General features: G+C 38.6%; 1 protein-coding gene across 1 annotated transcript in view; it reads left to right on the top strand.

Moving 5' to 3' along the window:
* Nucleotides 1–4,781: 4,781 nt before the first annotated feature.
* Nucleotides 4,782–15,308, top strand: part of ZBTB41 (zinc finger and BTB domain containing 41) — a 49,551-nt gene continuing 39,024 nt past the window's right edge. The window contains exons 1-3 of the mRNA XM_002717682.5: nucleotides 4,782–4,968; nucleotides 5,617–6,853; nucleotides 14,368–14,575. Of these exons, the coding sequence (XP_002717728.1) occupies nucleotides 5,734–6,853; nucleotides 14,368–14,575 (1,328 nt within the window). The 5' untranslated portion in view covers nucleotides 4,782–4,968; nucleotides 5,617–5,733. The remainder of the gene's footprint in view (nucleotides 4,969–5,616; nucleotides 6,854–14,367; nucleotides 14,576–15,308) is intronic.

The following is a 15,308-nucleotide window of genomic DNA, read 5'->3' as shown; positions in this document are numbered from 1 at the left end:
GGCACATAGGAAGAGAAGTCTTTCGATGGATCTATCAGTTTTATTAGTTTTCTATTCCTATAAAATACTCTTGAACCTCTCTATTAAACAGCTGTTTCTAATTTTATTGATGCCTGTGCTTTTTTGTTGCCATTCTTCTACACTCTTTGGAGTTTTTATTCTCCCCAATAATTTCTTGAATGACTGCCTAGCTCAAATATTGTCAGCTTTTCTCCATTTCTGCTATGTGACTTTTAAGTTAAAATTGCCCTTTAAACATGGCTTTTTTTTTTTTTTTTTTTTTTTTTTTTTTGACAGGCAGAGTGGACAGTGAGAGAGAGAGACAGAGAGAAAGGTCTTCCTTTTTGGTTGGTTCACCCTCCAACGGCCGCCACGGCCAGCGCGCCATGGCCAGCGCACCACGCTGATCCGATGGCAGGAGCCAGGTACTTATCCTGGTCTCCCATGGGGTGCAGGGCCCAAGCACTTGGGCCATCCTCTACTGCACTCCCTGGCCATAGCAGAGAGCTGGCCTGGAAGAGGGGCAACCGGGACAGAATCCAGTGCCCCGACTGGGACTAGAACCCAGTGTGCTGGCACCGCAAGGTGGAGGATTAGCCTAGTGAGCCGTGGCGCCGGCCTAAACATGGCTTTAGGGATAGACACTTGTTTTAACATATATTTGAAAATTTTTATTCTGTTAAAAATATTTTCTAATCTCCATTACAGTTATTTTCTTTTGTTTATAAGCTAATTACCTATGGGTTACCCATATATTAATACATTTCCAAACATTTGAGATTCTTAATTTATGTTTTTGTCATTAACATGTTTATATATTGAGCATAAAAATTACTAATATTTTAATATAATTATAAAAGCAGTATATAATGAATATAAACATTTGTATATACAAATAAAATTTATAAATAAATAACTCATTTATTATAGGCACACATATTTTGAACATGGTAAGAAGGAACCCAACTACTTGAGCCATCAGTGCTGCTTCCTGGGGTCTGTATTAGCCAGGAAACTGGAGTCCATAGCCAGAGATGGCACTCCATGTGGGTAGCAAGTGTCCTAAATACAAGACTAACCATCTGCCTGTACATTTGGAGTTAAATCTATAATCTTGCTTTTTTTCCCCCTCCCTAGATGTCCTATATGCTGTTACTTCTTCCAAGTCTTCTTTCAGATTCTTTTTCCAACGTTCCATTTCTCTCCTTTAATAGGTCATTTATTAAACATTCTTTAAATTTTAGTAGTCATTCCAGAGATACAATTACCCCTGTTACTAAAATTGCATAAATTAGTCCGTTCAACACAGAAAACCCAAGATGCTGGAAATGCAATTCCATTTGACATTTCTTGCCTTTCACGTTTTTTGTTAACCTCACAGGCATTAGTAATATTGTTTTCACCCCAAATGCCAGAATCATCGCTTTGTGCTTTTTTCTTGCAGATCATAGCATTATAATTCCTATCACACAGCCTTCATAGTTCTCCCATGCATTCAAAGCAGAAGTTCTTGTTTAAAAACATTTTGTCCTAGCTGTTCTCAGCAGGAGATTGGTTTGAATCACTTAACACACCATTACTGATACTGGAACTCCTCCATGCAAATTTTTAAAAAAATTTATATGGTTGATTTAACAATTTTTCCCCTTAATTGCTTCTGAATTCTGTTTCATAGAGACCTTTCCTATTTTGCCATTATTTAAAAGTTTGTGCTTTGCTATAGTACTTTTATGGTTTCAATTTTTAGATGAAAATATTTGATCCACTTGGAATTTATTTTGATCTGTTGAGATGCACATATTTGAAGTTTTCTTTTATATAGGAAAATTTTCTATGATATGGATTTCTGAATTTTCTATTTTGTATTCTACTTCATTGTTTATCTCTGTTCATGTGCCTTTGTGAATTTCTTAATGGTTTTATTTAGGCTTGTTCTACAATATTCTACACATACATAAAGTGTATGATTTGATCTGTTAATGACATACATATATCCTTGTGAAACAATTAACAATCAAAATAGTGAACAAAAGTTTTTTTTGTTGTTGTTCTTTTATAATTTAGGACTCCTCCCTACTTCTACCTCTAGCTGTCACCAAACAGCAAACCGATTAGAATTCTGTTGTAACTTATAGTTTTGATCACATATAATGTATCCCTTTTCTCTTTTTCTCAGCAAAGCTATTTTGAGACTCCTTTGTTACTTCCATCATTAGCACCGTTCTTTTTTTAATTGTTAAGTAGTAATATTCCATTTGAACACCACTGCTTATCCATTCACTTTGATTGCTTTTGGTGTTTGGATATTATACAAGTAAACCTGCTATGAACTTTTGTATGTTAAGACTGTGTGCATATACCATTTCCTTTCTCTTTGATAAGGATGGAATGACTAGTTTGTATGGTCTAAGCTTAACATTTTTAAAAAGTATTTGTCTTTTCCAAAGTGCTTGTATTGTTTTATATTCCCACAAGAAGTGTATGAAATTTTCAGTTGTTCCACATCGTCAACCCTTGATATTGCGTTTTCATAAATCAAATTACTCTGATGGACATATAGTGGTAATACTCTCAAGATGCAAATTAAAAATATCTTCCCATATGTTCATTAGCTCAATGAGTTCATTTGAAAAAATATAGATATAAATTCTTTACTAGATATACCCATATCTTTGTCAAATGTCTTCTCCCAATCTGTGGCTTTCCTTATTTTCTTAGCATTATCTCTTGAAAAAAAATTGGATCTATCTTAGATTAATTCAGAGATATCTTTACAACATTGATATGGCATTTATCATAGCCTGAATGTCCCCCTAAATTTCTACCCTGAAACAATTCCTTTTGTGGTGGCTTTAAGCAGGCATCCTTTTTGAAAGTGATTAAGTTATAATGGCTCTGCTCTGGCGAGTGAATCAGTGCCTTAACAAGGCAATTAGCTTACATCCTTTTGTGTCGTTCCTCCACATTAGGACACGGCCTTCACTGCTTCTACTATGTGAGAATACAGCAAAAAGTCCTCACCAGACACTGAAAGTCTGGGCCTTGACCTTGGGACTTCCCAGGCTCCAGAACTGTGAGAAATACATTTCTTTTGTTTATGAATCACTCAGTCTGTGGTATTTTGTTATAGCAGCACAGATTTTATTTTTTGGCATCAGTCAGCTTTTGTCACAATAACAAAATACCTGAGGAAACCAATGAAAGGATTAGTTAGCTCACACTTTCAGAGGTTCTTTCCAAGATTAGGCAGCTCCACTGATTTGGTCTCCGGCCAGGGTGGTGGACAGAGAACTGAAGAACACTGACAGAAAATCAGTCAGCCAGGGAGCAGAGTGGGTATGGACCCAGCTTGGCTTATATACCAATGCTCTCCAGAGAACCACTTTTCACCCTCAATGACCTAAGGACCTTCGACTGAGTTCACCTCCTAAACACTCTGATGGGATTAGGTTTCCACCCTTTTACTATAATTACTTTGGGGTTTAAAGTCCAACATTAGTTGGGAGTCAAATCATGTTCAAATGATAGCAAAAGCATATTTCTTCTTGCTCTATTATTTCTCCTTATTGAACAGTTCACTATTTCATTACTTGTTCTTGTTATTTTTTCTATTTCTTCGAATTTATTTTCAATCTTATTGCAGCCTGTTTTATTAAGAACTTAGACAATTGCGTGTGTGTTCACTTCTAAATTATCCTTTTTATCTGCTTGTGTTTTCTTCAATTTATTTCTTTAAATATAGCATTATTTTCCACCTTTGATAATCCCAGTATGTGCAGGCTTTGTTTATCAAAATACTTGATATGTTCTTTGAACATTTACACATTTACTCTTCTCAGTGTGGCCAGTTTTAGCTTGATGAGTCACACAGGTGATAGGAATCCTTTTCCCAATCTATGTTGTTGTTTTGTTTGTTTGTTTTTTTTGTTTTGCTAAGAATTGTCATGAGAATTCCTACAGCTTTTAACTCCCAGGAAAATCTGAGGCAAGCAAGTTTCACTCAATTCTCGCTCCCTCTGCAGGAGACTGTCGCCCCCTAGTTCTCCCTCGCAGACGGTGGCCCTTCCACATTTCCAGCTCCGTTGGCAAGTGACGGGTGGGCAGGGGAAACGGTGGGTGGTTTCTCCAATTCCGCCAGCGGCCCTATTTGGCCGTATATCTTAGGTCTGTAAAGTCGACTTTACTCTTCACGGTGTGGTCCTGAGACCGCCACCATCACGGCCGCCCGGGGCTGTGAGAAACGCCCATCTCAGACACGGGCTCCTGGCGTCGTCCGCGCGGGTGTTTCTGTCCGTTTTGCTTTGGCGTCCTCTTCTGTCCTACTGCTATGTACGTTTTCTGCGTTCAGTAAAAATAATAATAAAAATTAAAAAAAAAAAGAAAAAGCAAAACCATCTGAGGAACAACCGCGCTTCAACCTGTTTGAAAAAGGGAAAAATAACAGAAAACGACGTCAACATCAGCAGCGCCTCAGCCGGGACGGCCTCCGGCGGTTGCCATTTGCCTACAAACTCCACGCCCGCGACGACCAGAGCCTTCAGCGCCGCAGCGCCCCGGTCAGTGTCTCCCAAGCTGCCCCCCAGACCTCCCCTCTTTGACGCTCCCCCTCCTCGAAGCGTGCATTCCCCCGCGCGGTCCCAGTAGGCCACCAAGGCACCGCGAAAACCCGGAGTAACGGATTGCGGCCGCGGACACGGTCTCCAGGGCAGCAAGGAAGACTGACGGCGCGTGCGCCAGGACGGGTGCGCGCGCATGCGCACCGCCAGGCGCAGGGCCGCGCGCCTCTCTCCGGGCGGCTGGGAGGCTGCGCGCGCCGTTGACGTGTTCGGTGGCAGTGCGGGCGGCGGGGCGCGGGGAGGGGAGGGGGTGAGGTGGGGGGCTGAACCCGGAAGTGGGTAGGCGCTCGAGCGAGCGCGCTGGGAGTGGAGCTCGGCGGCCGGCGGCCAGCGGGGGAGCCGTGTGTTCCCGGTAATGGACTTGCGGGGCGTCCGCCCGGGGAGACGGGGTGGGAAGGGTAGCGGGTTCGTCGGCGGCGAGTGCGTCCTCCGCCCGGCCAGGGCCTGGGCAGGCTCTGGCACTGCCTTGGGTCGTTTCTGCGGGTGACCCCGCTTCTCTCTCGCTCCGCGCCCCTCCTGGGGCCGTCTCCCCGCCGGGCGGTTTTGGCTGAGCTCCGCTCCCTCTCCCTGAGGAGCTGTGCCAAGCCCGCCTGGGAAAAGCCCCGTTCTTGGGGAGACTCGATTTCGCGACCGCCACGGCCTTATTGTCACCATCCCGGAGCCCCCAAACTACGACTGCAGCCCCCCTCAGCCTGCACCATCGAGGGTCTTGGGAGGAGCTCCCTCATCTGCCCGATTTTGCCAACTCTCTTCATAAATCAGGCCTGGAAGGTGCGCTCGGGCTGTCTTTAAAATTATTCTTTTGTTGGCCGTCTTTTCTGACCCGGCCCTCCTTGTTCTCCGCCCCAAAATCAGCCACGAATGAGTGTCGGCTGTGATTTTTATCATAATGTAGGTATCGTTTCGAGAGGCTCGGCTGGCCAGCGCCGTGGACCGGCCTGGGTTGCTTTGCCGCGGTTCTTTTACCTGGCTCTTTGACTTTTTTTTTTTTTTTTTGCAGACCATGAAACCCTTGGGCACGCCCCTCCAGAAGCTGTTACCCAAGACAATCTAGTTTTCATTTATAAATCTCATAAGACACTTATGAAATTTCTTGTTCTGGAATTGCTGTACTGCAATGAAGAAAAGGAGAAAGGTTACTTCAGATCTTGACGAGAAGATCCATCTAGGCTATCATAAAGATTCTGCAGAAGGCAATGTGGCAGTGGAGTGCGACCCAGTGAGCTACACACATTCCGCAGAAAGACCAACCCCTGAGGCTCTTCACTGCTACCAGGAGTTCCCTCCCTCTCCAGATCAGAGAAAGCTTTTGAGTTCTTTGCAGTATAATAAGAATTTGCTGAAGTATTTAAATGATGATAGGCAGAAGCAACCATCTTTCTGTGATTTGCTCATCATAGTGGAAGGAAAAGAATTTAGTGCACATAAAGTAGTCGTTGCTGTCGGCAGTAGCTATTTTCACGCCTGTTTAAGCAAAAATCCAAGCACTGATGTTGTCACCCTGGATCACGTAACACATTCGGTTTTTCAGCATTTGCTTGAATTTCTTTACACATCAGAATTTTTTGTGTACAAATATGAAATACCTCTTGTTTTAGAGGCTGCAAAATTTCTGGACATTATAGATGCAGTAAAGTTGCTGAATAACGAAAATGTTGCTGCTTTTCAGTCAGAGCTAACTGAGAAGTCATCAGAAGAAACACTCAATGAATTAACTGGACGACTATCAAATAATCATCAGTGCAAATTCTGTAGTAGACATTTTTGTTATAAAAAGTCTTTAGAGAATCATTTGGCTAAAACACATAGGTCTCTGTTATTAGGAAAAAAACATGGGTTAAAAATGCTGGAGAGAAGTTTTTCCACAAGAAGATCAAAAAGGAATCGAAAGTGTCCAGTTAAATTTGATGACACCAGTGATGATGAACAAGAAAGTGGTGATGGGTCAGACAATTTGAATCAAGAAACTTTTGATAAGGAGAAGTCAGAGCAAAATGATTCTGAGGACCCTGGAAGTGAATATAACGCTGAGGAAGATGAGCTAGAGGAGGAGATGTCAGATGAATACTCTGACATTGAAGACCAGAGTGAAAAAGAGCATCAGGATGCAGAAGAGGAACCTGAGGCTGGTGATTCTGTGGGAAATATTCACGAGGGCTTGACTCCAGTAGTCATTCAGAACAGTAACAAAAAAATACTGCAGTGTCCTAAATGTGATAAAACATTTGACCGAATAGGTAAGAAAGGAACAGAGCTTGTTTTCCACCATTAATTTTACTTTTCATGGATATTTTAAAGGTGATAATTAAAAGCTAAACTCTGAAAGTAACTTTTGAAAAGACTGATTAAGTAAGGAGAATGCTTTGGTTTTCGTTACATAGTATATCCTGTTATTTTAAATTTGCTGTGATTTAGTAATTCATTTTAAATATTTATATTGGCCTCTTATTTTTATCTTTCTTATGTCCCAACAGTAGATGAAAGATCATTAGTTCATGTCTTTGGTATGAGAGAATCCAGAGTATCAGTTATTATCATACAGAGCTTTGGTTTATGTGCCAATTAAATTTGTGAGATAAGTGCTATGTTTTTGAGTCATAAAAGATTGAATTAAATCATACTATATTTAGTTTATTTGTATGCTGTTCCCCTTGTTAAGGGTAATATATGAGTTATAAATACTTGTGCCATTAATTTTCCAGTATTTGCCACAGTTATAATTGGGCTGTTTTAGATTAGACTGATAGATAGTGAAGAATTAAGTTGTACTGAGTGTAATCTAATTCTTTAAGTAGAGTCTTTAGGAAGTGACCTAATTGCTAGTACTAATTATTAAAAATCATGAATAAATTGATTTTACCCTATTAGTTGAAAGTATATAGTAATGTAGTCTGTAACCTGAAGTTTTGTGTTAGTGTTTATTTAATTTCAAGTTGTCTAGTATTTCCTAGTAGCGTTTAGAAGTATTTTCTATGAACCATTTTAAGGTGGACTTAGCTGCAGTAATTAGGCTATATCCATGTAAATTGAAGTTAAAAATTGTGAAATGTATTCTACCACATACGGTGATGAAAAGAACATAGTAGTGCAATCTGACTTTGTAAAATTACTTACACACTTTACCATATATCCTTGTGTCTTGCAGTATTGAGTTACTTATTATAGGTGGAAATTCATTTTATAATATATTAGTAATTGTTTGTTACCAAAATATGCTAAGTGCACACTATGACATAGTGGTAACTTTTGTTTTTTATAATGCTTTTTGAATATTTTTTTTCTGATTCAAAATACTTTTAAAAGTCCAGTAATTATTAATATTTTTGTTTTGAAGCTCTATACAAAATGAATGAAATAACTTTTTGAGTAACTTAGTCACTTGGAAGAGCATATGTATTTGGGGTATTCAGCAAGTTCATGGAAAATTCATCTGAAAAACTACACATGGCTCTCAAACATTTTTTGCATCAAAATAAACATCTTTTACTTCTATTTTTCCATGAACTTTTTGAAGTACCCTCATAAGTCAGGCTCTGTAAATGCTGTTCTAGCATTATAAACAGACACAAGGAGGGTATTTGTAGTGGAAAGGAATCAAAAGCTTTTTTGGATTGAGGTACCTGAGAACATTTCATCTTTCTAGTAGATTCAACTTCTTAAAATTTGTACCCAGCACATACTTCCTGTATTCTCTTAATTGACCTAATTTGATTTGGAGATGAGTGAGCAGGGGTGAGTTCACAAATGACATTGCGTAGGTTCAGCACATAGATCTCAAACTGTCTCACTGAACCTGAGGAATGTGAGATGCTTTATGAGAGAGGGGTTCTGTTTTCAAGTGACATTGGGAAAACAATATAATTCTCATTCTGCCAAGTTCACTAATAAAGAATTCGAAATTTTGCTTCACCTAGCATTTCCTCAAATCATTTTACCACGGGACACTTAATGTCTCAGAAACACACAGTTTGTGGAAACACAGCTCAAGATTAGTTGCTGATCACTGGAAGAAAGGCATTGAACAACCTTCTTGCCAAGCTCATTGTAGATAATTGAGAGAACCAATAGGTAACATAATAGGTTTGTTTCCAGTCTACCATACCAAGTCTATTTACAAAGAGTATTTTTATTCCCACCTCCCTTACCCCATATCACTCCCTTGCTTTGTCACTTTTGCTTAGTTTTCTTTAGTACGTTCTCATGTCCATTACATTAGCATATCTATCTGTCTGTCCATCTATCTGTGTCTTACACTGCTTAAAAAGCATGAGCTATGTTGATGTCAGACTGCCTGAGTTTTTTTGGGGGGGGGATAGTTCTAGTGTGTCACTAAAAATATTACATGAAATTTAGGTGTTTGAGGTGTGGTAACTGCTCTTATTTATTAATCTAACATTATTTTGCCTCAAGAATTTTAGAATTTGTTGAATGAGTACATGCCAAAGCACAATTTTAGTACACTGAAGAAAATTTTTCAAGAACTATACAGAGGACTAACGATTCAGAGCCTTTGTAGGGCAGGTAGTACTTGAGCTGAGATTGAAAGCATAGAGGGGAATTTATAAGGCAGAAGAGTGAACGTGTGAAAAAGCGTTGAGATATGTTATATTCCGGAAATTTCATGGCGGGCAAGGAGGCATAATGAAAATGACCAGGTGAAGATTGGCAGGTAAGAGGGAGTCGGATTTTTTTTTTTTTAATGTTTTATATGTTAAACAGAATAGTTGCGATTTTACACAGTTAGTGATAGAAGCTGTGGAAAGGAAATAATAGCCTCCATGAGTTTTAGAAAAATCATGCCGGCTTCAATGCCAAGAAGAAAATCGGAAAAAGAAAGTAAGAAAAGAGCCAGGGAGACAAGAGTGAACATGTAGCAAACAACTAGAAGGACAATATGGCCTGAGGTAGGAAGATGTGTGATGTAGGGGATGGTATGTGGGATTAAGGTAGAGCAGAGCTACACTGGATGGTGACTACACGAACTGGTGATGGGTAGAATGAAAAGAATATATAGAAGAAAAATTCTAAATGTTTGGTAACTACCTCTCCTTATACCACACACATTCCTTTTATAGGACTTAAAGGCATTTACCCAGATTTTTGGTGGTGGTTATCTGTGTTAAGATTGTGAGCTTAAAGTTTATGCATCATACTATTGGATAGTAACCATTTTAAGGTTATTTCAGAGATGTTTTCAGCAAGTGCTTGTTTACTTGAACTAAGTTGAAAGGTTGGTATCTGACTTTACATTGGGCCCACAAGAAACAAGTTTAACTTGGCTGCCTAGGAGTGGCCTTAGGAGAGGTGAATAGTAATAAATGGGTGAATAATAACTTGAGCCCTGTATAATCTACTAATTTGATTTCATTCCTTTGGATCTTTAATCTTTCTCATGTATTTGATAATTGCTTTGAGTGAGATTCTTGATCCAGTTATATTTTTTCTTAGGCTACCAGCTGTCCTTTTCTCAGACAATTCTCATGCAAATAAGAGTCCCTTGACCTTTCCCCTTATACCAGAAACCTAGTGGGTAGAAAGGCAAAATAGTGAGATGACAGATGTGGTGAGAGAAAATGTGGATAACTTATTTTTTCCATTGATCCTACAATGAACTAAAATCTTTCCTTCAATTAAATTCATACTGTCTTCTAGAGATAGAAAATGTTTTGTACGTTTTTAAAAATGTGACTCCTTACTCCATTCTGATGGATTCAGCCTAGTTTTTAGTAAACACTACAACAGTTCTTAAGGCCAAATATTTTAGTTATGTGTTCTTTTGGGTGTGTTGTATGAATAGATTCTAATAGAATTTAAGATTTAGCAATATCAGATTTATAATGAAATTACTTGGTGCTGATGTTTCTCTTTTTAGAAACTTCCTACAAAGGTGAATAGTGATAATTTGTATGATCTGTGTAAGTGAATAAGTTCTGAAGCAAGAGTTCATTTTTTTAAAATAATTTGTTTATTTACTTAAAAGGCTAAATGACAGAGGGGGAGAGAAAAAAAGAGAGATCTTCCACCTGTTGGTTTACTCCCCAAATGGCCACATCAGCCAGATCTGGGCCAGGCTGAAGCCAGGAGTCAGGAAGGGACCTAAGTACCCAAGATGCCATCTGCTGCCTTCCCAGGCATGTTAGCATTGAGCTGGATCAGAAGCAGAGCCGGGGTCGGCGCCGCGGCTCACTAGGCTAATCCTCTGCCTGCAGCGCCAGCACCCCGGGTTCTGATCCTGGTTAGGGCACTGGTTCTGTCCTGGTTGCTCTTCTTCCGGTCCAGCTCTCTGCTGTGGCCCAGGAAGGCAGTGGAGGATGGCGCAGGTGATTGGGCCCTGCACCCGCGTGGGAGACCAGGAGAAGCACCTGGCTCCTGGCTTCGGGCCATTTGGGGGGTGAACCAATGAAAGGAAGACCTCTCTCTCTCTCTCTCTCTCTCTCTCTCTCTCTCTCTCTCTCTCTCGCTGTCTAACTCTGCCTGTCAAAAAAAAAAAAAAAAAAAAAAAAAAGGCAGAGCGGGACTGGAACTGCCCTCTGATAGGGAATACCAGTGTCAAAGGCGGTACCATGATGTGGGTCCCACAGTGTCAAATTTGTTACTATGAAAATATCTTTAGTTTGAGACACAGTTTGTATTAGGATTCAGTTCAGAAAAATGCTCTGGATGGAATGTCTTAGTACTTTGTGTTTTCTGTTGACAATCAGAATATGATTGAGACTTTGATAGGTTGAAGTGAACATTTTGATTTATGCATAATTATTGAATTCTCCATGCCATAAAAATGGAGAAGTAGATACAGATGTTTACTCTTTCTACTGATTAGTAGTTACACACAGACATAAACCCTACCAATTGATTTAAGGGCTTAAAACTTTTTGTTCTTTGTTCTTGCTAGTCCCTAAATCTCTGCCTGGCCTTTCTGAGTCCAGCATTCCCTTTGAAATTGTCTGTTCTATAATTATTCAGAAATTCTAATCCATGGATGTAACAGAGCCTATAATTCCCGTGTGCATACAGTTTGACTTTAAAACTTAGTAAAAATTGTTTCACTTTAGAGATTCTTAATGGCATAATGAATTATTAAAGTTTCCATATTTTCATTGGTCTCCTTACTGAATTTATTATAATGGTTTATCTAATTTTTGCTTTTTCAATTAATAATTGCTTTTTCTTAATATTTTTTAAGATTTATTTTTGTGTATTTGAAAGGCAGAATTATAGCAAGAGAAGGAGACACACACAAAGAGAGAGATCTTCTGTCCTCTGGTTCACTTCCCAAGTGGCTGTGATGACTAGGGCAGGGCCAGATGAAAGCCAGATCTGACAATCCAGATCACCCATGTGGGTGGCAGGTACCAAAGTTGGAGCCATCAACTGCGCCTCGCAGAGTGTGCACTAGCAAGAAACTAGATTAGAAGCAGGGGCAAGACTCATTCCCAGGCACTGTGATATGGGATGTGGTATCCACAGCAGCATTTGCTGCACCAAATGCCCACTCCTTCAGATTTGTATTTACTTGTGTGTTTGTACTGTGACTAGTCATGCATATGAAAATAATAATGACTAATATTTGTTACTGCTTATTATGTGCTGAGATGTTTTAAGTTTTTTGCATATAATTTATTCACAACTCCATGAAGTGTTACTAACTCAGATACAGAGTTCACAAATAATGCCTGAGTGTTCTGGCTACATCCATTTAAAAATTTGCATAGACCATTATTTGTATGATCTATACCTAAATACCTAATAGATTCTATCTCATACTTTTTTTTCTCTGCTTATGATTGGTATCCTTCCCCTTCACCCCATTAAAAAAAAAAAAACATAACAAAAAATCCTTGGTTTTCTTTCCTCAGTTTATGAGATAAGTGCAATGTCATTGATTTTTGAGTAATACAATACTACTTATTAAATTCAGTTATATATAGTTATAACTAGTGAATTAGTGTGTCCATATTAAGTAGAGAAGTAATTTTTTTAAAAAGGTATTTATTTGAGAGTTAAGAGTTACAGACAGAGAGGGAGAGGCAGAAGGGTCTTCCATCTGCTAGTTCACTCCCTGATGACCACAATGGCTGGAGCTGGGCCTATCCAAAGCCAGGAGACAGGAGCTTTTTCCAGGTCTCCCACGTGGGTGCAGGGGCCCAAGTACTTGGACCATCTTCTACTGCATTCGCTGGCCAAAGCAGAGAGCTGGATCTGAAGAGGAGCAACTGGGACATGAACCAGCACCCACATGGGATGCCAGCACCACAGGCGAAGGCTTAGCCTACTATGCAACAGCGCCAGCCCCAGTTAGACAAGTAATTTTGGTTATCATTTCTCTCAGTGACCTTGGAATATTTTGGATTTTTTCTAATTTTCATGATAAATACAAGATTTAGCTTTTCATTAAGTGTATTCTATAATGGTATACTTTTACATTAGTTTTAGCCTGAAGAAAAAACTATTTATGCATTTGTTTTGCAGGACAAAGCAGGGTTTTAATCTTCATCGGGATAGTGTTTTTTTCAGTTTTTCTTACTCTTATTTGAAAGTGTCATTCATTGCAGTTTCTGCTAGAGCTTATTTGTCTAGCACTATTATAAAGTGCTTTGTGTTTGTGGATTTGTTTATTCTTATAACTGGTCTATAAGGCAAATACTATTATCCCAGTTGAGGCATAGTTTACTTATCCAAGGTCGTAGAGCCTGCTATTTGAAAACCCAGGATTCATAACCAAATTGTGTGGATCGAGAATACTGTGCTAGGATATGTGCTATATGTGATAGCTATTCTACTTCTGGAATGTGGCAGTTTGTATTCTGAATAATGATGTAAAGATTTTTATTCAAAATTAGAATGCAGATGAAAAGACAAAATGTCCTTTTTTAAAGGATTTCCTTTATTAAAATGATAACACTTCTCTTTGAAGTACTTATATTAAAATTAATTCTTTCTTTCTTTTGGAAATACCTATAACATTTGGACAGGACTTTTCATACTATAATGTAAATCTCACCTCAAGTATGACTCTGAATATCTATCTATTATACCTGTTCACCTTTTCTTGCCTTCTTGGGTACTGCTTATATTATTTCCCAGTTATTACTGTTAATAAGCATGTCACCAAATACAATTTATTTACTTGTTTCTTAATTTTTTATAAGTTGGAAAAGTCTTATATAAATGGATTAATGTGAAGTATAAGTTTTACACAGTATTCTAGATTTTTGGTCCCCTTACCATAACCTTACCTTCTATGAGAAGAAATGAAAAATATATTATAAAATATATAAGCAAATTATTTTACATTTTTTATGATTTTTTAAAAGGATTATCAAATCTGAAAAATTCTTTCAATTCATGGATATACACAGTGGAAAAAATATGAAAGTAAGTCTTAAATGATGAGTAGTTTTTTTTTGCTAAAGATTAATTTTAATTTAAATATATACTTTAAAAGTTTTAACTGCATAGAATTTGCCAACAGTTTTCAGAAAATTTCTCCAAACCAAATAATTTTTAAATTATATGAACACGAGTAATTTTTTTCTTGAATGACCTAGTTTTTTTAAAACAAGTATGTTTTGAGCAATAAGCTTAAAGCAGTAAGTCATTAAGACTTAGCAGATTTAGAACTTTAAATAAACTTTTTTCTAGTTTGTGTATGTATATTAACTTTGCTGAATCATGAGATTTTATTTTCTCAAATTTTACTTACCGTATTGCAAGTGCACTGAATTTAATTTTAATTTCTCTCTTTCTGTAGGCAAATATGAGAGCCACACTCGTGTTCACACAGGTGAGAAGCCCTTTGAGTGTGATATTTGTCACCAGCGCTATTCAACAAAGTCTAACCTAACTGTTCACAGAAAGAAGCACAGTAGTGAAACAGACTTTCATAAGAAGGAGCACAAGTGCCCTTATTGTAATAAACTTCATGCAAGCAAGAAGACTTTAGCCAAGCATGTTAAGAGGCAAGTATTATCTTGCTTCCATAATAAAGTGTATTGTACTTTGTAATTTAAATAATATAGTAAGATAAAAACGCAGAGTGCTTCTCTCCAGCTCTTTCATTGGTTAACATTTTGCAGAGACTACAGATTAAGAAAAGAACATTGAGTGTTAGTTTATTTTTTTATTCATGCAATTGAGATAAAGTTTTTTTCCACATTGAAGCAAGAAAATAGTCAATAATATAAATGTTTAAGATGTAAGGGGCTTTTAAAAGGTTCATGGAAAAAGCGTATTAAGAGAAAAGTAGGGGCGCCGGATTCTGTCCCAGTTGCCCCTCTTCCAGGCCAGCTCTCTGCTGTGGCCAGGGAGTGCAGTGGAGGATGGCCCAAGTGCTTGGGCCCTGCACCCCATGGGAGACCAGGAGAAGCACCTGGCTCCTGCCATTGGATCAGCGCGGTGCACCGGCTGCAGCTCGCCGGCCGTGGCGGCCATTGGAGGGTGAACCAATGGCAAAGGAAGACCTTTCTCTCTGTCTCTCTGTCTCTCTCTCTCACTGTCCACTCTGCCTATCAAAAAAAAAATTTCATTAAAAATAAAAAAAAAGAGAAAAGTATGTATGAATTTCAGAAATTTTTGCACCAAAATAAACTTACCTTTCAATTCCGTATTTCCACAGACTTTTTGAAGTCCTCTGTCATTTGATTATCCTGTTTTCTGTCTTGGGTTTTGGCAAATGTATCTAGTCAAATATAT

Source organism: Oryctolagus cuniculus, chromosome 13 (assembly GCF_964237555.1).
Source record: "Oryctolagus cuniculus chromosome 13, mOryCun1.1, whole genome shotgun sequence".
NCBI classification, from domain to species: domain Eukaryota; kingdom Metazoa; phylum Chordata; class Mammalia; order Lagomorpha; family Leporidae; genus Oryctolagus; species Oryctolagus cuniculus.
The sequence above is the reverse complement of the archived record's forward strand: the minus strand, read 5'-3'. Positions and strand labels throughout refer to the sequence as shown.